The 25,268-nt window shown below is 42.1% G+C and overlaps 1 protein-coding gene across 2 annotated transcripts in view; it reads right to left on the bottom strand.

The window, feature by feature from the left end:
- sox1a (SRY-box transcription factor 1a) overlaps positions 1 to 24,174 on the bottom strand; it is a 27,960-nt gene extending 3,786 nt beyond the window's left edge. Inside the window, exon 1 of one of the 2 annotated variants that reach the window (XR_014382026.1) lies at positions 24,003 to 24,174. Coding sequence is in view for 1 of the 2 variants with exons in the window: in XM_014164687.3 (XP_014020162.1) it covers positions 14,551 to 15,387 (837 nt within the window). In the remaining variant the exon portion in view is untranslated. Of the gene's footprint in view, positions 1 to 14,550; positions 15,710 to 24,002 lie in introns of those variants that run through there. The other variant, XM_014164687.3, reaches the window with a different exon arrangement.
- Between the last annotated feature and the right edge of the window lie 1,094 nt (positions 24,175 to 25,268).

The following is a 25,268-nucleotide window of genomic DNA, read 5'->3' as shown; positions in this document are numbered from 1 at the left end:
CCACAGGAAAGGAAGACCCAGAGTTACTTCTGCTGCAGAGGATAAGTTCATTAGAGTTAACTGCACCTCAGATTGCAGGCCAAATAAATGCTTCACAGAGTTTAAGTAACAGACATCTCAACATCAACTGATCAGATGAGACTACGTGAATCAGGTCTTCATGGTCAAATTGCTGCAAAGAAACCACTACTAACGGACACCAAAAAGAAGAAGAGACTTGCTTGGGCCAAGAAAAACAAGCAATAGACATTAGACCGGTGTAAATCTGTCCTTTGGTCTGATGAGTCCAAATTTGAGTTTTTTGGTTCCTACCGCCGTGTCTTTGTGAGTCGCAGAGTAGGTGAAAAGATGATCTCCACGTGTGTGTGATTCCCACCGTGATGCATGGAGGAGGAGGTGTGGTGGTGTGGGGGTGCTTCGCTGATGTCACTGTCAGTGATTTATTTAGAATTCAAGGGACACTTAACCAGCATGGCTACCACAGCATTCTGCAGCGATACGCCATCCCATCTGGTTTGTGCTTAGTAGGACTATCATTTGTTTTTCAACAGGACAATGACCCAAAACACACCTCCAGGCTGTGTAAGAGCTATTTGACCAAGGAGAGTGATGGAGTGCTTCATCAGATGACCTGGCCTCCACAATCACCTGACCTCAATCCAATTGAGATGGTTTGGGATGAGTTGGACCGCAGAGTGAAGGTGTCACGCCTGCGCCCGCTCCCCCTCTCTGGCACTTGAGGGTGCCAGGCTGCCCATCATTACACACACCTGTCACCATCGTTACACGCACCAGCGCTTCATTTTACTCACCTGGACTCCATCACATATTGATTACCTCCCCTATATCTGTCTATTCCTCAGTTCCATCCTGGTGTCTGCATTAATGTTGTTTTGTTTCCCCTGTCCAGACGCTATCCATATTCTGTTTCATGTCCGTTATTTATGAAATGTTCACTCCCTGTACTTGCTTCTCGTTTCCCAGCGTTTGTCCTTACAGAAGGAAAGCAGCCAACAAGTGCTTAGCATATGTGGGAACTCCTTCAAGACTGTTGGAAAAGCATTCCTCATGAAGCTGGTTGAAAGAATGCCATGAGTTTGCAAAGCTGTCATCAACACAAAGGGTGGATACTTTGAAGAATTTGTTCATTTTTTTTTTTACATGATTTCATATGTGTTATTTCATAGTTTCGATGTCTTCACTATTATTCTACAATGTAGAAAATAGTAAAAATAAAGAAAAACCCTTGAATGAGTAGGTGTGCCCAAACTTTTGACTGGTACTGTAAGTCTGGAATTTAGGTTACCCATTGCGTTTTCATGCGTACAACTTGTGGAAATGATTCACCACATGTAGAATTTGCCTACTGTCATGTTATTAATGTATTCTATTGTCCCTCAATTTGGTTGAATTCAATCAACTTTAGTAGAGTTCATGCCCTCCACTTCTTCCTACATTTGATATTTGTGTCATTTAGCAGATGCTCTTATCCAGAGCGTCTTCCAGAAGTAATTAGTGTTAAGTGCCTTGCTCATGTCGGTTACTGGCCCAACGCTCTTAACGGCAAGGCTACCTGCCACCCTGATAAATCATCCAGTGTGGCCCAACGCTCTTAACGGCAAGGCTACCTGCCACCCTGATAAATCATCCAGTGTGGCCTAATCCAATAGCCTATATTTTTTTTACAATACGTTTTTCAGCAGAGGGTCTACACACAGTTGGCTTTTTCACGCACGACTCCAGGAGGTGCTGAAATGCCCTGATTTCAGTCGCTGTCATTTCAGCACTGGACAGCTCTCGTCCGGCAAGAATGGTATAAAGTAAAGCACGCAGGAATAACGACCAACGTTTCTAATCTTGTAGTATTTGACAGTGCTTTACACAGGCTACAGCAGGGACAGATAGAAAGAGAGGCATGGGATCATATTAACGATATAGAAGAAAGATCAAGTTATAGACAGAAGCCCTTTCAGCTTTGCCTGAAGTTAGTCACAACTCCCTTTCTGAACGTGGTCAAACTGCAGGTGGGGTCATACATTGGCTTGGATCTGAAAGTCTCGCAGCATTGCTTTGCAGTTGTGTGTTTCTGAGATCATGAACAATCGGAATCTCTGTTCGCCCCCCTTTGCCTCTCTGGGTCAGGAACATTAGCATAGTCCGCTCTGCTTGACTGACCACCGCTGCCGGTGCGGGGGACCGCTTTTGTCCCCCACTCACCCCTGTGGGTAGCACTCAGGTGAGGGCAGGGAAGAGCGGAGTAGTCCGATTACACAAGACCCCCATGGCGTCCACGCATGGGAATTAGAGGCACGCACGCACACACACCAAAAAGGTGAAAATGTTGTGCACCTACTTACAAAATTCCCTTTCTATAGACCTATAATAAGGAAACTCTTCCAAAGATGCTACAAACGAGGTGCTCATAACAAACAAAAAGTAAGTTTAGTTTGGGTACATTTAATTCACAGACTCGCGCTGTTGAGTGTCACAGAGGAATGAATACTGTGTCTTGTATTCGGTCGCCAAACAGTGAGTGACAGTTATTTTTCTGCGCTGGGCTGATTCTCATGCGGTCCTGCGCGCCTCCATTATGTTGCAGTGGTGGGAAATGAGAGGTCCGCGAGCTGCTGGCGTGCTGATTACCGCTCCTTAGGGATCCTCTGTTTCTCTTCGGTAACTGATAGTTAGGCGCTGCTCTAATCAAATATACCGTCTGTCTCCGCGATACAGACAGGCCTATAGCCAGCCAAAAACACACGCTTGGGCGCATTGCAACGCAGTTAACCTCTGTGCACCAGTTATTCTGCTACCAATCGAGGAAGAATTAGTGGAGATTTTTTCTTGCAGACTACTTTTCGCTTTTTTATACGAAAAAGTGTTTTTTTGTAAGTGTCCTTTCAATTATTTGGTCAAATATAGATATTTCGGCTAAGCCTTGCAGTATATTCTTTTCAAATCAACAATCAAGGCACTGCTGACTTGAAAATGTGTCTTAGAAATGTGTTTCTCTCACTAAATTGGACGATTTTATCTTCCTTTCATTCACTGGGCAGACAGACAAGCCTGTTCCACTGCACCCCAAAACGTTATCCTCATCAAACTTATTATTTTCATTATACCCCCGACCCCTTCAAAAAAATCCCTGCTTCCCGCGGTGCGTTAGGTTTTGTGTGGTCCAGGCACTGTCCCGTTCTTGACACTTCTCTGACGGGTTCCCCCGGTTCCCTCGCACCTGCGTCGCTACCGGGTCCCTTCAGGAATGCACTGGGGCTTGTAATCGCCTTTGTTGGGGCATTGAGTTGTACGGCTGAGTGAAACTTCCCAACCTCACAGTGCGCCGGTCGCTGAATGGGGCTCAGCGTGGGGCGGCTCTCCAAACCGCGGCCGCTGCCAAATTCCAACAGTGGCGCTCACAATCACTCCCACACAGGCCCCGCTACCACCAAGCAGGAGGGATGGAGGGAGAGGAGGGAAGTTAAAGGGGGGTGGGGGGTAAGGGTGTGAAGCAGGAAAGAGGAGAGAGAGAGGAAAAGAGTCCAAAACGAACTCTAAACAAATGGTCAAGGCTAAATGTTTCTCACCATCACTCTTCGCGATGGACGGTGAAAGCCAGTTTAGACCTGAATCAATTACATTTTATTTAGCTAGGCAAGTCAGTTAAGAACAAATTAATATTTACAATGACGTCCTACACCGGCCAAACCCGAACGACGCTGGGTCAATTGTGCGCCGCACTATGGAACTCCCAATCACGGCCGGTTGTGATACAGCCTGGATTCGAACCAGGGTGTCTGTAGTGACGCCTCCAGCAATGAGATGCAGTGCCTTTAGACCGCTGCTCCACTCCGGAGCCCCATATTCCCAACCAGTTTCACAGGGTCCCCGTTCATAGGCTAAAAGTCCTAAAAAAAAACACACACTACAGAGAAGTATTCAAAATGTGGATGATTAGACTTCAAAGTTTAATCATCAATACAATCATTTCCCCGGCTGATTGCTTAGACAGTCTAAATGAAAATCTTCTGAAAAACAGTTCAGAAGGATAGGCTTCAGAACATCCTCCTCAAAATAGCTCGTGTTTTGAGAAAACAGCACTGCAAGAGAGCAAGAAACAACAAGAGTAAAAGTTTGTAAATGTGTGAAAAAATAAATAAACTTTCCCTGTGTGTGTGTGTGTGTGTCAGCAGCCTGTGTGCCACCACGTTTCGGTGCATTGGGGCCTATGCTCCAGTGTATGGTGCTGGACAGAGCAGCAGCAACAGCAGCATCGCAGCGCTCCTGGAAGAGCGCAGGATTAAGAGGCAGCAAGATTGTTAAACATGTCAACGTGTAATTGCACGATAAGGCCCTCGCGAGGAATTCATTGGCCCAGTTGCTTTCTCTATTCCCCGCTAATCTTGCCTGGCACATTCGTTCTGTGCAATCTGTCTGCGTAATCTTCTGTGACAGAGCGGGCACCGAGAGCAGGCAGCTCGGCTGGGTTTTTTGGGGGAGGGGGGCGTTGGGGATGGAGGGAAAGCGGAGAAAATATGCAGAGGCGTGATAAAGTGACGCTAATTATCCCCATTTAGGACAGCGAGTGCAAGGGATCGGAGCTTTACCAGCGCCGAGTGTGCGCCAGCGCTGATGGCTTCCTAGCGTGGAATATATCGGTGGCTACAAGATAAGAGTATCGCATGCTGGAGAGATTTATTGGTCAGAGATTTACTGCTGCTGTTCCCCTCCCTCTTCCTCTCTTCCATTCCCCAACCTCCACATCGCCACCTTTGACCCAAAACCTGTTCCCCATCACTTCCCCTCCCTTCCACTTTCCCCTCTGTGGTCGAGTAGTAAATTATTCGGGTTAAATTTACCAGAACACTCCTCTTTTAAACTAGCGATGTGCCGTGACGCGCCCCGCCTCTCTGGTTTTTCAGCGTTAATCTGTGTCGCTTTACCTCTGCAGATAAGATACAAATAACCTCCAAGCGGGCCATGCTATGTGCCCCTCCGCTGCGTAGGAGAGGAGCTCTGCATACGCCATATCACTGTCTGTTTAGGATCCACACCAAACTCAGTTTTCAGCTGTTTTGTTTTATTGAATTCAATGGTCTCCACCTGTATCTTGGGGAGGCGGCTCTCTGACAGGTGCTGTAGGCGGCCCTAGGTGCGGTATGGTCCTCTGAACTTCTAAAGTTGGTACCAGTGGAGGCTGGTGGGAGGGGCTATTGGAGGACGTGCTAATTGTTACGTCTGGAATGGGATAAATGGAAACCACATGTTCAACTCCATTCCATGAATTACATTCCAGCCATTACAATGAGCCCGTCCTCCTATAGCCCATCCCACCAGCCTCCACTGGTATACACCATAGTTAACCAATTTTAAACAAGTGCAGTACACCTACCTATAGGCAGATAGATGTGTATAGGCCTACGTTACAATATGTATCAGCAGTTTTCTAAGTGGTGGAACAATTTGATATTCCTGATTGGGGCAAAACTGGTGATGAAAGTTTATATATTCCTATATTTCTATGTTTCTTGCATTGTTGCATGTGAAAACTGAAAGAACAAAGACATAGGACAAAGTGATCTTCTTTCAGAAGACTGGAATAAAAGGTAGGACCATGTGGACAACACTATTAGAAAAGCAAAGCCACTATGAATTATTCATGCAGTGAGTTTCAGAAAAATAGATGCACGATTTACTTTTGTAAAATGTTCAGTGTAAATTAAGTTTGATTTTAGTTGAATGATGATGTAATGATTGGAAAGTTTTAAGATATTATTTGGGGAGAGAAATATGATGGATCTAGTGATGACAGCTCTTTAAAATTATTTTTGTGGTAGTTGAAGAAATAGGTAGAATAGGTTCACATGTAGACCTACTGATAGCTACCTGTAGTTCTATCTAATAAATACATTATTTAGGCTAACAGCATAGCTGCTGGAAGTAGGGGTGCTGAGGGTGCTGCAGCACCACCTGAAATATAATAATAAAAATAATAATAATTAAAATAAAAATAATATTTTTTCACAAAAGTAGTGCACTGGGCCTTTAATAGTCCTGTATTAGCGGACCGATATAGCCGTCTGCAGCGCGGGTGAAGCATTTTTTCCAGCAAATGAAATGAAATAAGTTATAGTAGTGTCTGCAGTAGTAATGGTGGTGACTGGTTATAGTAGTGGTAGTGTCTGCAGTAGTAATGGTGGTGACTGGTTGTAGTTGAAAAAGTAGTTAGATTAAAATATTGATTGATTGATTGGTTGGTTAATTGTTAGGAAATGATGGGGTATGATAGCCTGAACATGTGAAAGTTAGTTTGGTGTCTCTAGCCTGAATGGTTCAATAGTTACAGTTATTGTTGGTGGGTATTATATGCTAATTTATTCACATTTAGGTAGTTATAATTTATAGTGCAGACCAGAGCTAGACCAGAGCAAGTGCAAACCTTAGCTAGCTTGCTACACCCAGGACTAGAGCTAGTGCAGACCAGAGCAGTAGTTGTGGTCAGTAGTTGTGGTCAGTAGTTGTGGTCAGTAGTTGTGTGGTCAGTAGTTGTGGTCAGTAGTTGTGTGGTCAGTAGTTGTGTGGTCAGTAGCTGTGTGGACAGTAGTTGTGGTCAGTAGTTGTGTGGTTGTGGTCAGTAACTGTGTGGTTGTGGTCAGTAGCTGTGTGGTTGTGGTCAGTAGTTGTATGGTCAGTAGTTGTGTAGTTGTGGTCAGTAGTTGTGTGGTCAGAGGTTGTGTGATTGTGGTCAGTAGTTGTGTGGTCAGTAGTTGTGTAGTTGTGGTCAGTAGTTGTGTGGTCAGAGGTTGTGTGGTCAGTAGTTGTGTGGTTGTGGTCAGTAGTTGTGTGGTTGTGGTCAGTAGTTGTGTGGTCAGTAGTTGTGTGGTCAGTAGTTGTGTAGTTGTGGTCAGTAGTTGTGTGGTCAGAGGTTGTGTGGTTGTGGTCAGTAGTTGTGTGGTCAGTAGTTGTGTAGTTGTGGTCAGTAGTTGTGTGGTCAGAGGTTGTGTGGTTGTGGTCAGTAGTTGTGTGGTCAGTAGTTGTGTAGTTGTGGTCAGTAGCTGTGTGGTTGTGGTCAGTAGTTGTGTAGTTGTGGTCAGTAGTTGTGTGGTCAGTAGTTGTGGTCAGTAGTTGTGTGGTCAGTAGTTGTGTGGTCAGTAGCTGTGTGGTCAGTAGTTGTGGTCAGTAGTTGTGTGGTTGTGGTCAGTAACTGTGTGGTTGTGGTCAGTAGCTGTGTGGTTGTGGTCAGTAGTTGTTTGGTCAGTAGTTGTGTGGTTGTGGTCAGTAGTTGTGTGGTCAGAGGTTGTGTGGTTGTGGTCAGTAGTTGTGTGGTCAGTAGTTGTGTAGTTGTGGTCAGTAGTTGTGTGGTCAGAGGTTGTGTGGTCAGTAGTTGTGTGGTTGTGGTCAGTAGTTGTGTGGTTGTGGTCAGTAGTTGTGTGGTCAGTAGTTGTGTAGTTGTGGTCAGTAGCTGTGTGGTTGTGGTCAGTAGTTGTGTAGTTGTGGTCAGTAGTTGTGTGGTCAGTAGTTGTGGTCAGTAGTTGTGTGGTCAGTAGTTGTGTGGTCAGTAGCTGTGTGGTCAGTAGTTGTGGTCAGTAGTTGTGTGGTTGTGGTCAGTAACTGTGTGGTTGTGGTCAGTAGCTGTGTGGTTGTGGTCAGTAGTTGTTTGGTCAGTAGTTGTGTGGTTGTGGTCAGTAGTTGTGTGGTCAGAGGTTGTGTGGTTGTGGTCAGTAGTTGTGTGGTCAGTAGTTGTGTAGTTGTGGTCAGTAGTTGTGTGGTCAGAGGTTGTGTGGTCAGTAGTTGTGTGGTTGTGGTCAGTAGTTGTGTGGTTGTGGTCAGTAGTTGTGTGGTCAGTAGTTGTGTGGTTGTGGTCAGTAGTTGTGTGGTCAGAGGTTGTGTGGTCAGTAGTTGTGTAGTTGTGGTCAGTAGCTGTGTGGTTGTGGTCAGTAGTTGTGTGGTTGTGGTCAGTAGCTGTGTGGTTGTGGTCAGTAGTTGTGTGGTTGTGGTCAGTAGCTGTGTGGTTGTGGTCAGTAGTTGTGTGGTTGTGGTCAGTAGTTGTGTGGTTGTGGTCAGTAGCTGTGTGGTTGTGGTCAGTAGTTGTGTGGTCAGAGGTTGTGTGGTTGTGGTCAGTAGTTGTGTGGTCAGTAGTTGTGGTCAGTAGTTGTGTGGTCAGAGGTTGTGTGGTCAGTAGTTGTGTAGTTGTGGTCAGTCGTTGTGTGGTTGTGGTCAGTAGTTGTGTGGTCAGTAGTTGTGTAGTTGTGGTCAGTAGTTGTGTGGTTGTGGTCAGAGGTTGTGAACAGTAGTTGTGGTCAGTAGTTGCGTGGTTCAGTAGTTGTGGTCAGTAGTTGTGGTCAGTAGTTGCGTGGTTCAGTATTTTTGTGGTCAGTAGTTGTGGTCAGTAGTTGTGGTCGGTAGTTGTGCTCAGTAGCGGTCAGTAGTTTTTGTAAGTAGTTGTGTGGTTCAGTAGTTGTGTGGGTGTGGTCAGTAATTGTGATCAGTAGTTGTGGTCAGTAGTTTTGGTAAGTAGTTGTGTGGTCCAGCAGTTGTGGTCAGGAGTTGTGGTCAGTAGTTGTGGTCAGTCGTTGTGGTCAGTAGTTGTGGTCAGTTGTTGTGGTCAGTTGTTGTGGTCAGTGTCTAAACTACAATTGTTGCGTAAAAACTGAAAGATGTGGGATGAGAAGTGATCAGGTTAAATGTGAACGGAGACAGTTTCGCTCTATCCAATCAGTAGTGCTGAGCGATTAACTGAAATGTCAGTTATTTTTCGTTTTTTAAACAACTATTTGACCGACGTCGGTTAAATTATTTGAATTCCATTGTTTTTCTTTTTTTCTGTGAGCTCAACGCACACATTGCAAAGTTTCTCTAGAGATAAATCAGATCAAACCTGAACTGTGCAATGTAGTAGGAAGTTGTAGTATATATTTCTCCATAGTTTAGTGCAGAAAAATGGTAATTAATTACAATGACCATAATCAATTGTGCTTTTACTTGTCTGGTGTGTGTTTCTTACTTTGAAGAACTACTAAAGTGATTCTGTCATACAGCATAGGCAGCAGCTCTACAGAGATGAGATGATGACTTGGAATGAAATAATAAAGTCATCAAATAAAACGAATGCAATAGACACACGTGAAATATTTTATTAAAGTAAAGTAATGTGAATAAATGATTGTTAATAAGTGATAAGCTGTAATGGGCAGTCACTACCATCATGGGACTTTTATTCTGTGTTTTATTCTGTGTTGTTAAAGCATTCAACCAACATAATGCATAGTGCACTTAATGTTAAACAAAATAATCAAAACCGAAATCGAAAATCATTATTATTTTTTAATAATCGTACCGAAACCGAACCGACCTGAAAAAGGCATTCATGCTCAGCACTACCAATCAGAGCAGCAGGATCAAAGTACAGCCCGTCCTTCTCTTTACAGACAGGCAAACTAGCCAGTTGAGTTATTTAGAGCACAAGGCACGATACTAAGGAGGACGATGCGCTGTTGCCTTGTCTGCCTCCTTGTCGCTACTTTCTTGGTGTTCACAATTGTTCTAAATTCAATCACCCTCTTCACACTACTCATCATTTTTGCCTGTGCGCCTTTACGTCTGTGAGTATCGATAGCAACGGCTCCGTTTGGGCTTCTCAATGATGAGACATGAGAGAGCTGTTAGCTGACGTTAGCTAGTTACTTTTTGTCACTCTAAACTCCGAACAACATCTGTAGCGTTTATTGGTATGAGATAATTATGTTCTGAGTCCAGATTTGAATAGCAGAGAAGTAGACCAAGATGTTAGACCCTCTAAGTGTTTGTCTATCCTGTTGTGGAAGTGGTCAAAACGGCAGTTGTTTCAAAAAGTTACGGGAAAAAGTAGTTGATGCGGTTACTAAAATAGCTGTACCGTTTGATTGGAATACGATATTTTCGTTCTGAACTCAGATTTGAATAGCAGAGAAGTAGAGGAAGATTGCATATTATCAAACGTTATGCTTAACTTTGTGGGAAAGTTGTCCAAATTTCAGTTGCTTATAAAAAAGTTGGAGGACATGTTGTTGATGCTGTTAGTAAAACAGCTGTGTTGTTTGAGTGTAATAAGATATTTTTGTTCTGTTCAGATTTGAAAAGAAGAGAAGTAGAGAAAGATTTCATACACTCTAAAAATATATATATATATTTTACTAGGTAAGTCAGTTAAGAACAAATTCTTATTTTACAATGACGGCCTGCCACGGCCAAACCCTCTCCTAACCCGAACGACGCTGGGCCAATTGTGCGCCACCCTATGGGACTCCTAATCACGGCCGGTTGTGATACAGCCCGGGATCAAACCAGGGTTTGTAGTGAAGCCTCTAGCACTGAGATGCAGTGCCTTAGACCGCTGCGCCACTCCTTATTGTCTAAGTTGTTGGTAAAGTGGTCAAAGTAGTTTATTTGTGTCAAAAGTCGCATTGTTGCAATTACAGTGAATGGAATGTTGGAAGTGATGATGTCACAATGGAGCCTTTAGAACGTTGAGGACATTCCATTAAAGTGGATGGAGGTCAGAAAGAAGGACAAAATGTTTAATAGTTTAAAAAGTATAAAAGATATCAAAAAGTTGTATGTATGTAACTCAATCCAGACCAGTCTGCACATCTTAAAGTTTGAATTACGTTTCTAGTTTAAACCGTGTAAGAGCAGTAGCGTTCCAAATAATAATAATAAGTATTATAATGCTGTTTGGGGCCTGATTTGGACTGACCGTGGACACAATAGCCTGAAACAGGATGTAACCTTCCTCATAAGGCACAACAGAAAACACCATCTCATACTATTTCTCTATGCACCAAAGATGTTTATTCCAGGCTCTATGAGGCACAGAAAGGCTCCAAAAGGTCTTGAAATGTGTCCTGCAACCCCCATAGAGGGAATGGACTACTGTGAGATACAAAGGGAACTCCCTCTGCTCTAACCCATGCTTACTCCCATACTTTTCCACCCATAAGAGGGATAGAGCAAGTGCCCACTTTGGGGAGAAGGTTGTGGAATCATAGCACAGCGTGAGAGAGAAGTTCCCTGAGGTCAGAGGTCATGTCACTTGTTACTGCGTACAGGTTTAGCAATGACTATAGGGCGGGGAGTTTCTCCTCTCCATGTGCCCTGACCAAAACCTCCTGCCCCAGCAATGATATTACATTGGAGTATTTGAACAGGAGATAAGAACAGCCACTATGTATCATGCACATATAAAGCTGCTCCCAAAGAGGAAATCCCTGTCAATTCAATACACGTGCGCATCATTATTTATTGTGCTCTTATGGATTGTTCGTAACACCATATTTTTATTACATTTTGTATTCTATTTAACCTTTATTTAACTAGGCAAGTCAGTTAAGAACAAATTCTTATTTACAATGACGGCCTACTCATATGACCTACGAGTCTTTCCCCTTTTTGAAAGTAATTTCTAACTAACTGTCCAGTTGAAACTGAAAGACACAAGAGATCCCTATTTCCTACTTCTGCCAACGTATTAATAAGACTGTGAGTCTTCTCATCTAAATTGTGTGTCATTGTTTATTTTATCATCTTAGCTATGCCTATGTGTTTCAGTGTCTATGACTGCCATGTGGGTATTAAAACACTTCAACTTGAAACACCTAGTGAACAGCTCACCCTTCCTTGTTTCCTGTCTACAGATGATCTGCTCTGATTCAAAACGAGTCACAAAAAAACTGTCACACACACTTATCACCCTCTTCAACACATTTTAGATCTCTCCAGCACTGTGATTTCATCTAGTCTCCATTCATCATGGCACAGAGGAAAGGAATATAACATCCCATACACACTAACCATCATCTCAGAATCTCCAAAGGGTAAAACTTTAAATCAATCCAATACACACAGTGGTAATAAGATCAAATGAGTTGAAAGTACTATGTCGTCTGTAATACAACCGTGGCTTAAATAAAGAACTTTATCTACTTGGATGATACTGCCATCCGGAATCTATTCCCTGAAAGTGCTAAATGTATTCAACCATTATTGGGGGGAAATCTAAGTTCAATAGAAAAGTGGTTCTTGATCATTAAAATCCAAGTGCCTGTTACACACTATAGGGCCAAACCGGGCCAAGTCAAGCGAGCCAAGCCGAGCTGTACTGAATTGTCCCTATATTGTGAATCAGGCACATTGTTCTGGCATTGCAGCCTTCATAAGTATACTTGCTGTAGTAGGCCTATGGCAGGGATGCAGAGTGTGTCAATCACTGACTAATGTGGTTTCTTTGTATCCATACTGCTTCCTATTCAGGGGTACAGGCTTTGTTAAGGGATCAAGGAAACAGCCTGAACTTTGACCCCTACTTACATAACAAGAAAACAGCTAAGTTTCCACTTTTCTCCCAAATAGACCATTAAAAAGCCTTCAGCTCATACTTATCAGGATTATCTACTCACAGTGTAGTCAATGTATTCAATACTGGGAGATAGTCAGTCACAAGTAAAATGTGAGATGAGGTCAATTCAATACTAAACTATTCTAAAGTAATCAAATGAAGCTTGCTAGGTATGTATACAACCTAATTCTGGTTTATACAACTCCTTATTTGAATTTTAATAAGTCTATAATGATTTAAGTGGAATAATATGCTATGAAGTAAAATAATATTAGGCTAACTTGCTGAAAAGCAGTAGGCCTATTATACTGTTCATGACAACAATAAAACGGGTAGGCCTAAATTCGCCAATAACAAAAACGTCAAACATCCTACACATTTATTAGGTTTAAAAACATCATTTTTGTGATAAAATATAGCCTAAGATATTTGAGTGAGCCTGAATAATCGTTCTACATTTACTAGTTGCATTTGGTGATCGCCATTTGCAATCATAGCGTTATTGTCCAAATAGGCCTGCATGGTTCATCCCTTCAGCGCTTGCAAGACAAATATGTCTTTCAAAAAACCACAAAAGTCACCCAACTCGAGATAGCTTTGCTCTTGTTTTCTATGGGCTATAGGATATATTAATGTATTTTTTGCCAAGTTACTACAGAAATATATCATATTATGCTATTTGAATAATCTATTGTACATTATAACAACATAAAATCACGTTATTAAGTGCTATAGGCCTATTGTATAACCAATACCTGTGGAACAGGTCTAGTCTAAGTTTGTCAGTAATCAAAATAAAACAAACCATGGGCCTACTGCATGTAGTCTAATTGCGTTCAAATTATCATGGGAAAAAAACAAACAAGAAAAGTCTCAAAATACAACTTTTAAATCGAATCAAGAACAAAAACAGCATAATTAATTATAAAAATATATTGCAAGTGAAACGATGCACGCATATATCCGAAATGTAGGCTATATTCTGAAGGACTAATGTGAATACTGTGCTTCTCTCTGAAATATGTGGACCCTGTTCTATTGTGACAACTTGCTAGTAACGTTAACTTTACAGAAATGATTACAAACCCATAAGGGTAAACCCTGAGAATAGTTTGCCTGTGCCATGGAACATGCCTCTCTTAATCCAATGGACAAGAAATAAGTTTACTTATATTAAATATTACGCATTGTAACTATTTGTTTCATGTTACGGGTTTGCCAGAGACACTCTCCCATTTAAAAAAGATTTGCCGTATAGGTAGCTTTTCGTCAGACTCAAAGTTTCGTGGCCTTCAAATGAAATATAACTCATTACCATTTGCAACTGAAGATAGTGAACAATAATCAAGCTAACACTTTTTTTTGTAGAATCAGAGCAACATATGTGTGAAATTTATTTAAATTGTAATTCAGCCCAATATCAGAACTTCTCTCTGGCAGAAATGCATTTCGTAAATTATACAATAGCAGTTGCGCGTCAGTCTTTTAAAATATTGAAATTATTCACAATTTACAATAATTATTACAATAAGAAGAGATAATTATGATCATGAATAGACAGTGTAAACGGAAATGTTTACAAACTCTTGGGGAATTATTAAATGGGGAAAATATCAATCTTTAAAACCATCTTTCATGATTATGGAAAACATGTTCTAATTTTTCAATAACTTACAGTGAACCAAAAATAATTCGATTATAGTTATGCAAATGTGTTCATTAATTTGGTTGGCATCGCCCTCAACCACAAGTGTGGTTAATAAAAAATGACAAAATGATAACACAACAACCAGTATCTGAACTCATATCCTGTTCGTAAGAGAGTGTATACTCCAAAAGGGGAAAAGGATAGGCTAATTTACTTTTAATTTACAAGAACACCATAAACATTCTGAACAAAATGCAGGTAGTTCAGTGATCATTTAAAAAATAGGTAAATATTTGGTTATGGGTTTTTGTATTCTGTCTGCAGTTTCCATAGTCATATAAATAATCTATATATGCGTTAATGGAACCGTTCCGTTCACCCCAGCCGTCGCACTCTGGTAATGCTGAGGCAATGCGTGGAGTCTACTTTGCACCGACGGGTCCCCGGGCTCTCCGGTCGGTAAATACATGCTTATCATCTCTCTCAAGTCTCCGGGGCAAGGGCCCCTGGAGTGAGTGCTAACGGGAGGGCTTACGCTCGGCTCTGACTTCACCAGCGACCCTAACGTGCCCATGGCAGCCGAGGAGGAGACGCCAGAGCTCTGGTGCTGCGTGTAGGTGATCCCGCCGTAGCCGGACGGAGAGGCGCTCATGTAGCCCTCAGAGTTCGAGATGGGGCTGTACTGGAGCGCCGACATGTCGTAGCGGTGCATGGGCTGGGGGTTGTGCGGGTGGTGGTGGTGGTGTGAGTGGTGGTGGTGCCCGCTGCCCGGGTGCTGGCTGTAAGCTAGCTGCGCCTCTTGCATCATCGCCGCCGCCGCAGCAGCTGCAGCCATCTGCCCCGAGTACGCACCGTTCGCCCAGCCATTCATGTGAGCGTAGCCTGAGCTGGCGGAGCCCCCGTGGCCCCCGGTGCTCTCTAACCTCTGGCCGACGCCGGATGAACCCATCCCGACACCCAGACCCATTCCACCGCCGCCGGCCCCAGAGAGCAGGCCACCGGCCAGAGAGTATTTGTCCTTTTTCAGCAGCGTCTTGGTCTTCCGTCTCGGTCTGTACTTGTAATCCGGGTGTTCCTTCATGTGCATTGCTCGTAACCGCTTCGCCTCGTCGATGAAGGGTCTCTTCTCCGCCTCGGACATGACCTTCCATTCGGCTCCCAGCCGCTTGCTGATCTCAGAGTTGTGCATCTTGGGGTTTTCCTGGGCCATCTTTCTCCGCTGCCCGCGGGACCACACCATGAACGCGTTCATCGGACGCTTCACCCGGTCCTGATTCGCTTTGGACCCACTGTTCTGCCCCGTTTGCCCCAAATGTGTGTTCGTTTGGGGTCCAGGGGACTGGAGGTCCGTCTCCATCATCATGCTATACATTCACCTGGTTTTCAAACTTTCAACCAACAGATGAAACAAAGTCTGGTTCAGTCGGCGCGCGAGTCCGGCAGAGCAGGTGCACACGAGCGAACAACAATCCTACACCACAAAAATAATTAAATGCAAACTTAATTAATAATCCAATACATAGAGTGTCAGAGAAATGTTCTCCCCGTGGATGCTTTATCTCCTCTCCGGTTGTTGGTTCACATGCACGCTGACAGAAGGCGCATTTGAGCCACTTTCCCTGTCGGAGTTGAGAAGTTAGTTAAAGCGGCAGCCATATGAAGCGCCTTGACAGCGGTTAAATGAGCCACGAGCGGCCAATAGCGTTCTAGAAGCAAAGCGATTTGCATGGCGCTCAGTCAGGTGACGCAGAACCAGTGAAAGAGGAACATACTGGCAGGGGGGTGAGAGGTGGGTCACCCTCCCTAAGTAACATGGTGAGTAAAATTGCGGGGAATTACATATGAATCCGTTTGCCACTTTGAAGACTAGACTTCTAGCCTAAATGTTATTGAACCATAGTCATTGAGCATTTGAAACAAGCTCTCACAGTCTCACTGCAGAATTAGACATTCATCCAATGTCGAGTGTTTTTGTTGCTCCTGCTGCTCTGTATCGTTCCATTTCTTCAAACGTCAATGTTCTAAATTAAGGGTTAAGTTTAGGCACTCGGACCGAATGATTAAGGTAAGGATTATGGTTTGGGATAGGGTAAAAAAAAAAAATAAAAAAAAAAATTGTGTCCACGATGTCTTCAGGACATGGATAGGCATCCCATTTCGACTTCAGTCTTGAACAACCTAGCTGAGCTCCCCTGTCTAGGCCTATATTTCTTCAAAATGACATACATTATAACGGTCAGTAGTTTATAAGCTACTTCTGTTGAATACATTTTGAGTAAAATAGTGAGTATAGCCTGATACTATGATACTATATATATATATATGTATATACAATTACAGATTGTTGGCTTGTTGAAGATGTTGGCCACACATAGGCCTACGCACACACACACACACGCTCGCACACACTGTTTTGCGTCACTAACCACAACCTAGCCGTGCATCAACGTGTGGCATTATCAGATGTCATACTTCTACAAACAAGCTAATGGGGTTTTGGATCGCGGGAAGACATGTTACTTTTTCTAATCAGCTGTTAAGGAGGCTGTTAATGTAGTCACTGGGGCAGACTTGAGATTCCAGGCTGTTATCGCCGTCTGCTGGAGGGGAACAGCATGGGAGCGTGCCTTGCGTGCGCCATGGTGTTCCCATTGCCGTGTGTGTTGCCATAAGAACCTATAGCATACACTTCACAGCTGGTTATTACGCTACCCAAAGTCCAAAACATTTTCTAAACAGATATGGGCATCAAAGTGAATAATTATGTGACACAATTTATAGGCTTGATGATAGAAAGTAAACCATAATTCGATATTTTTTTTAAGATGCGGAAAAACCACGCATGCTATTCCAATGCTGTCTTTTTAACCAATAATGCCGTTGGGTTCATAGATTTAGGTCTATGCCTATCCACACAGAAAATAACACAAATTCATTTCATTTTAAACTGGCAAGGCTGAGTGTTATGGTGTCAGGTCTCAACTGGCACAGATCGCGCGCACGTGCATCACATTTCACAGCTGACCTCCCCTGAAAAACCCAATCAGCGGCTAATTGAAAGGCAAAAAAACATATTCCTTCCGCGCCGCGAGGCTAACGATTTAATCATTGTATCATGGTTTGTTGCTTTTAATTAGGCTGATATAGCCTTGAATACGGGAGCTGGAGAATTCAGGTGTAGGCCTATCTATCCCTCTGCGACCGGTAGAGTTAAGGGATCTCACATTGGTCAATAACATCCTCGCAACCCACGTCTCGTGCTTCATGGCCCGAGGATTAGATATTTTTTGGGTTGTGACACACCGAGAATGGGCTACTGACACACGTGCGTGCGCAAACCACCGAGAGAGAGCGCACTGATACCACTCTTCCCGGATCAAATCGCAATAAATATGAGCCCCTTTTTTAACTTCACATCACAACTGTTGCCCACTACAACTAGACTATTACTAGGCCTACTACAGTAGGACAATTGTAATAATAACAAGTAAGTAACATCATAATAATAGGCCTATATTATAGACTATAATAACACAATATCACAGGCCCGTGTTATTATACTAATGTAGGTCTATATATAATGTCGATGAATAAGAGAATCACACAATCCACAATATGATTCAGAGAGAGGCTTGCCATTATAGCATCATCTTTAAATTGTGATGACACAAACAAGCCATTGAAATACTGTAACTTCAAAGGCCTATAAGCTAATAGCTTTACATGATTATTGCAATTTAAAATAGTCTGAAAGTATGAAAATATATTTTTTTAAATGTGTGTTTTGACTGGAAGTTGGTTTTGTGATCGATTAAAATAGCCAACAATAAGGAACAAATGTGCTCGAGTCGAAAAAAAGATATATATTTTGTGTGAACATAAGGTGTGTGAACATGCCCTGTTTTTGAACAGCACATTTGAACATGTAAGTGCCTTTAATAATATCTAAAGATAAAGGTTTTCTAGGGCATATCGTTATGAAATTGCATCAAATGCTTTTGAGTGTTCAAAGTGGATAATGGCTGATGACCTATGTCTATATAATTATTATTAATATCGACAAATGTTTCTGGAACATGTAGGCCTACTAAAACGGTTATTTAATGTAGGCTAATTTCGATGATTTCTGATTCCTTTATTTAGCCATATGTAGCTTACCTTGTATTTCATTAGGGAGATTTTTTGCTAAATTATGATGATGAGGATGATTATTATGAAGGAAATTATTGGTATTATAATAATTAGACTTAGTATTTCTTATTATTCTCATAATTATTCAATATTACAAAATTATAGGCTAATAATTTTATCCTCTTTAACATAATCTTAAAATGCCTATATTTTCAACAACAAAAAAATCTGACACAATTCAAATAGCCTGAAGCCAAAGTGGACCCGGTGTTGAACGTCATCAGCGAGGATTTGGCCTTTGCAAACGCACTGCAACCATCGTGGACCATTTTTACTTTCCCTGTCATTCTCGATCACTCGCCCCAAGCTTAGAATTCTCCCCGCTTCTTTGTGCGCACTCTGCGAAACGCTGCACACGCGTTGCTGCAGGTGCACGCGCGGGGGCAAGGGTCACACCACTTATACAGGACCCTCAACCAGCCTAGAACAATATTCGTTATTTTTTAATTTTTGGGGGGAGGTTTAAATTTAATTTTGATTAACGAGTGGTTTTAGCTGACCATCAGCCATTGAATTTAGACTAAACTACCACCTTTACCCAAGGAAATGAACCAAAATTAGGCCTACCTATTAGGCCGCCCTATCATGCGTTTGACATAAATGCCCCTGAATTTTCAATTGAAGCCATCGAGGTAGAAGGACAGAGCCGTTTCCCGCGGTCCCTAGAGCAAGGTCATTACTTTCATCCCCTTCCACGTTATTATAGTTATTTGCTGGCGCTCTGGCACTACTTTATATGCAGATTTCAACGGGGGAAATGCCTTAATCCGGAGGATGCGGGTTGGAAATGGTAATCATAGGGATCCGAAAGATTTGACATTTTTACCGTGTGAACATTAAAATGTTTTTTTTCATATTGGGGTCTAATTCGTTTCTATATTTTGATAGTAATCAATCAAAACTAAATTGGGAAGGATATAGCTTCAGGTCAGGCTACTTGTATGTTTAAAACTGTTCACTTGGCGCCACTCAAACCCGTTTCTCCCAAGTGTGTGTGTGTGTGTGTGTGTGTGTGTGTGTGTGTGTGTGTGTGTGTGTGTGGTGTGTGTGTGTGTGTGTGTAACATAGTGTAACATTGTGATGATAACCCTGCACAGCATTTTGAACCAGCCTGCACACAAATTCGATTTATCGACTATAGTCTGTCAATGGTGCTTTGAGATAAATATGTAGGCCTAAAGGCTAAATGTCAATAGCCTATACAGAAAGAGCTATTTATAGCCGCACGCACGCACACACACACAAAAACAATCTTGTACAGCTAACCTTCTGGGGACACACAATTCAGTACCATTCAAAATCCTATTTTCCCTAACCCTAACCCTAACCCTAACCCTATTATAACATTGACCCTAAACCCCCTAGAAATAGCATTTGACCTTGTGAGGACCAACAAAATGTCCCCAGTTGGTCCCACAAGAATAATTTAACACGTACACACACACACACACACACACACACACACACACACACACACACACACACACACACACACACACACACACACACACACACTCGCTGGCCAGGTCACCTGTGATACAAGTCCATATTCGACATCCATCCATGTCTGAGGACGTCGGGAGATGAAGTGGAAACCAACCACTAGGAGCAGCAGTGAGTGCTGTTACCTTTAAGCAGGTTTCGGTTGGAAGTACTTTATCTGCCTCTGAGTTCAACGGTTGCAAGTTCGAATACAGGATAGAAAGTTGTTTTTGATATTTTTGTTTTAAGCTTATCGGAAACATTAACCCTGCAGAGGTTCACATGCTGCTACTCTGGTTATTATCTATCCTGATTGCCTAGTCACTGTTACCTTTAGGTCAAAAAGTGACTAGGCAATCAGGATAGATAATGAACAGAGTAGCAGCATGTGTGAAGAGTATCAGGATAGATAATAAACAGAGTAGTATCAGCAGCATGTGTGAAGAGTATCAGGATAGATAATGAACAGAGTAGCAGCATGTGTGAAGAGTATCAGGATAGATAATGAACAGAGTAGCAGCATGTGTGAAGAGTATCAGGATAGATAATAAACAGAGTAGTATCAGCAGCATGTGTGAAGAGTATCAGGATAGATAATGAACAGAGTAGCAGCATGTGTGAAGAGTATCAGGATAGATAATGAACAGAGTAGCAGCATGTGTGAAGAGTATCAGGATAGATAATAAACAGAGTAGTATCAGCAGCATGTGTGAAGAGTATCAGGATAGATAATGAACAGAGTAGCAGCATGTGTGAAGAGTATCAGGATAGATAATGAACAGAGTAGCAGCATGTGTGAAGCGTATCAGGATAGATAATAAACAGAGTAGTATCAGCAGCATGTGTGAAAAGTATCAGGATAGATAATGAACAGAGTAGCAGCATGTGTGAAGAGTATCAGGATAGATAATAAACAGAGTAGTATCAGCAGCATGTGTGAAGAGTATCAGGATAGATAATAAACAGAGTAGTATCAGCAGCATGTGTGAAGAGTATCAGGATAGATAATGAACAGAGTAGCAGCATGTGTGAAGAGTATCAGGATAGATAATAAACAGAGTAGTATCAGCAGCATGTGTGAAGAGTATCAGGATAGATAATGAACAGAGTAGCAGCATGTGTGAAGAGTATCAGGATAGATAATGAACAGAGTAGCAGCATGTGTGAAGAGTATCAGGATAGATAATAAACAGAGTAGTATCAGCAGCATGTGTGAAGAGTATCAGGATAGATAATGAACAGAGTAGCAGCATGTGTGAAGAGTATCAGGATAGATAATGAACAGAGTAGTATCAGCAGCATGTGTGAAGAGTATCAGGATAGATAATGAACAGAGTAGCAGCATGTGTGAAGGGTATCAGGATAGATAATGAACAGAGTAGAAGCATGTGTGAAGTGTATCAGGATAGATAATGAACAGAGTAGCAGCATGTGTGAAGGGTATCAGGATAGATAATGAACAGAGTAGGAGCATGTGTGAAGAGTATCAGGATAGATAATGAACAGAGTAGAAGCATGTGTGAAGAGTATCAGGATAGATAATGAACAGAGTAGCAGCATGTGTGAAGAGTATCAGGATAGATAATGAACAGAGTAGCAGCATGTGTGAAGAGTATCAGGATAGATAATGAACAGAGTAGCAGCATGTGTGAAGAGTATCAGGATAGATAATGAACAGAGTAGCAGCATGTGTGAAGAGTATCAGGATAGATAATGAACAGAGTAGCAGCATGTGTGAAGAGTATCAGGATAGATAATGAACAGAGTAGCAGCATGTGTGAAGAGTATCAGGATATATAATGAACAGAGTAGCAGCATGTGTGAAGGGTATCAGGATAGATAATGAACAGAGTAGGAGCATGTGTGAAGAGTATCAGGATAGATAATGAACAGAGTAGAAGCATGTGTGAAGAGTATCAGGATAGATAATGAACAGAGTAGCAGCATGTGTGAAGAGTATCAGGATAGATAATGAACAGAGTAGTATCAGCAGCATGTGTGAAGAGTATCAGGATAGATAATGAACAGAGTAGCAGCATGTGTGAAGAGTATCAGGATAGATAATGAACAGAGTAGTATCAGCAGCATGTGTGAAGAGTATCAGGATAGATAATGAACAGAGTAGCAGCATGTGTGAAGGGTATCAGGATAGATAATGAACAGAGTAGAAGCATGTGTGAAGTGTATCAGGATAGATAATGAACAGAGTAGCAGCATGTGTGAAGGGTATCAGGATAGATAATGAACAGAGTAGGAGCATGTGTGAAGAGTATCAGGATAGATAATGAACAGAGTAGAAGCATGTGTGAAGAGTATCAGGATAGATAATGAACAGAGTAGCAGCATGTGTGAAGAGTATCAGGATAGATAATGAACAGAGTAGCAGCATGTGTGAAGAGTATCAGGATAGATAATGAACAGAGTAGCAGCATGTGTGAAGAGTATCAGGATAGATAATGAACAGAGTAGCAGCATGTGTGAAGAGTATCAGGATAGATAATGAACAGAGTAGCAGCATGTGTGAAGAGTATCAGGATAGATAATGAACAGAGTAGCAGCATGTGTGAAGAGTATCAGGATATATAATGAACAGAGTAGCAGCATGTGTGAAGGGTATCAGGATAGATAATGAACAGAGTAGGAGCATGTGTGAAGATAATCAGGATAGATAATGAACAGAGTAGAAGCATGTGTGAAGAGTATCAGGATAGATAATGAACAGAGTAGCAGCATGTGTGAAGAGTATCAGGATAGATAATGAACAGAGTAGCAGCATGTGTGAAGAGTATCAGGATAGATAATGAACAGAGTAGCAGCATGTGTGAAGAGTATCAGGATAGATAATGAACAGAGTAGCAGCATGTGTGAAGAGTATCAGGATATATAATGAACAGAGTAGCAGCATGTGTGAAGGGTATCAGGATAGATAATGAACAGAGTAGCAGCATGTGTGAAGCATATCAGGATAGATAATGAACAGAGTAGCAGCATGTGTGAAGAGTATCAGGATAGATAATGAACAGAGTAGCAGCGGCTATATGTGAAAAGTATCAGGATGTTTTACTTTTTAACTCTGCATTGTTGGGAAACGGCTCATAAGTAAGCATTTTACGGTAAAGTCTACACCTGTTGTTATCGGCGCAAGTGAAGATCATTTTTTTTTAATTTGATATAGCCTATATGCTACATATGGTTGTTTATCGGGCATGACATGGTCATCTATAGTCTATTTTTGTCTTTATAGCCCAGTTAAAGGCAATGGCTGCACTGGTACAAAAATAAGGTCGTTAAAGTCACGACTTGAGCGAGTCAATTAACCGACCCGGATATCATGTGAAAATGACAGCGACAGAGATCAGGCGAGCTGCTCTATCTGTTGACCTGTCTCCCTCCGTGGAGGGAAGTCAACAAAGTCTAAACGGGATCCCTGGGACGTCCCAAATCTGTCCTCATAGTAGTTGACATTTAAAAGGGTTAAGACAAGGGTTTGGCTAGGGGTTAAGGTTAAGGTTAGGGTTTAGGGTATGGACGTCCCAAGGATTCGTATAGCACTAACCCGCCCTCCCTCCACTGCATGTTGATGGTCAGCGTGCACTCACTGTGCGCTCAAGGAACGAATCTGCAACGGGTGCCCGGCAAAACAACCACATCAACGTGCATAAATAGGCTAGTCGCTCGTGCGTTTTTCCATTCAGCTAAAAAAATATAATACAAAAAGAGGGACATTATGAGAAAAGGGAATAATGGGGGGGAATATTTGTCTAAAATAAATTGAGGGGATAGCCTAATTGTTAAATTGTTTGTAAGGTAACACAACAATTACACGTTTCAATCAACATAAACTATCTCTTTATTGAAGAATATAGGAAAAATACAGTTAGCAGTAATTCAACAAATACTATTTGGTTCAAAATTGTAGAGGTGATCGCGCGTAGCATATGCGTTATTTGGGTGTTCATTACGCACTCTGATTCCAAGACTCACCAAAGCATTAAGACTAGCATTTGCGTCCAATTGAATTATACACACAAATACAATGTATTATAGTTTATCTGCGTTGAATTAATGGACGACGGAGCACATGGACTGATGAACCCAAAGTCGCCATTTATTCTATTTAACTGTCTCAACTTCTCATAAAAACTCTTGTTACACACCCACTAATAGTTTTCAAACATAAAATATTTCAGTTCTGCATAATATATATCTAAAATCTATTACAACAACAGCCACCAGAAAATAAAGACGTGACAAGGGAAAGATAGACTAACCAACCTCCTCGTGCATAAAATAGCTGAGGTTATGCAAACTTACGCACGTCTCCCTGATCTTCTATCGTAGTCAGTGAAGTAGGAATTGATTCTTTCCCCATCCTCCTCCTAAAGCCGTCCTAAACACACCAAAGCTTCCTGTAAGACCGCCATCGCCCCTAAACTCTAACCGCTGTGTGTGCCATCCGTGCCCGGTGCCCAAGCCCACCACTCAACACACACTGAGGGGAGAGACAAGAAGAAATTACATTTATTATACACTCTAAAAGACAATTTCAAGTTATTGTTTCTCTCAGTGAAAGGGGTTTGCTTCTTACATAATGAAGCGTCTGTTGTGTGGCGCTGAACAATACAAAACAAGTATTCTAATAAATAGCCACTGTTTTGTTCGCTCTCAGGATGAAGGGGCTCGAGCGGTTGGGTTCTGAAAAGCAGCTGTGTCATATTCAGTGGAGAGTGGGGCGGGGATTTGGCTGTGCGCCGCCTGAGGCTTCCCTCATGGATATGGCCTCACATTGATCACAAAAGCTGGTCCCGAAGCACGCTCACACAGAAAGGACAGGTAGAGAGAGAGAGGAGAAGGAGAGAGAGGAGAGCAGAGGAGGAGAGGACATAAGAGTTGGGAGAGGACAGAATAGAGAAAGAGAGAATTGAGGAGTGGAGAGCAGAGGCTTACATTTTGGTACCCCTTTATTTTATGATATAATTAAGAGTTCCCACATCAGAGTTTAGTGTCTACAATGTATTAGCAGACCTATATGGAGTGAGATGTGTTTCTTTATTTACACAATAAAGAGACACATCTCTCTCAATAGACCTAAACAGCTTACTTCCCCATCAAGTTTCAAGTTTTAATGTCATGGGCACAAGTACAGTGAAATGCCTTTCTTGAAAGCTCCAAACCCAGCAATGCAGTAATCAATATCAATGTAGCACTTCAAATAACATAAGGTAGAACCAGAACACACAAGAAATGTTAAATAAGAAATAAGAAGAACACTATAAAGTAAGAAGCTGTACAGTGCATTCAGAAAGTATTCGGACCCCTTGAGTTTTTCCACATTTTGTTATGTTACAGCCTTATTATAAAATGGATTCAATATTTTTTTCCTTGTCAATCTTCACACAATACCCAATTAAATTGATTGGATATGATTTGGAAATGCACACACCTGTCTATATAAGGTCCCACAGTGGACAGTGCATGTCAGAGCAAAAACCATGCCATGAGGTTGAAGGAATTGTCCATAGAGCTCCGAGACAGGATTGTGTCAAGGCACACAGATCTGGGGAAGGCTACCAAAAAAAT

Source organism: Salmo salar, chromosome 21 (genome assembly GCF_965601325.2).
Source record: "Salmo salar chromosome 21, fSalSal1, whole genome shotgun sequence".
Lineage (NCBI taxonomy): Eukaryota > Metazoa > Chordata > Actinopteri > Salmoniformes > Salmonidae > Salmo > Salmo salar.
The sequence above is the reverse complement of the archived record's forward strand: the minus strand, read 5'-3'. Positions and strand labels throughout refer to the sequence as shown.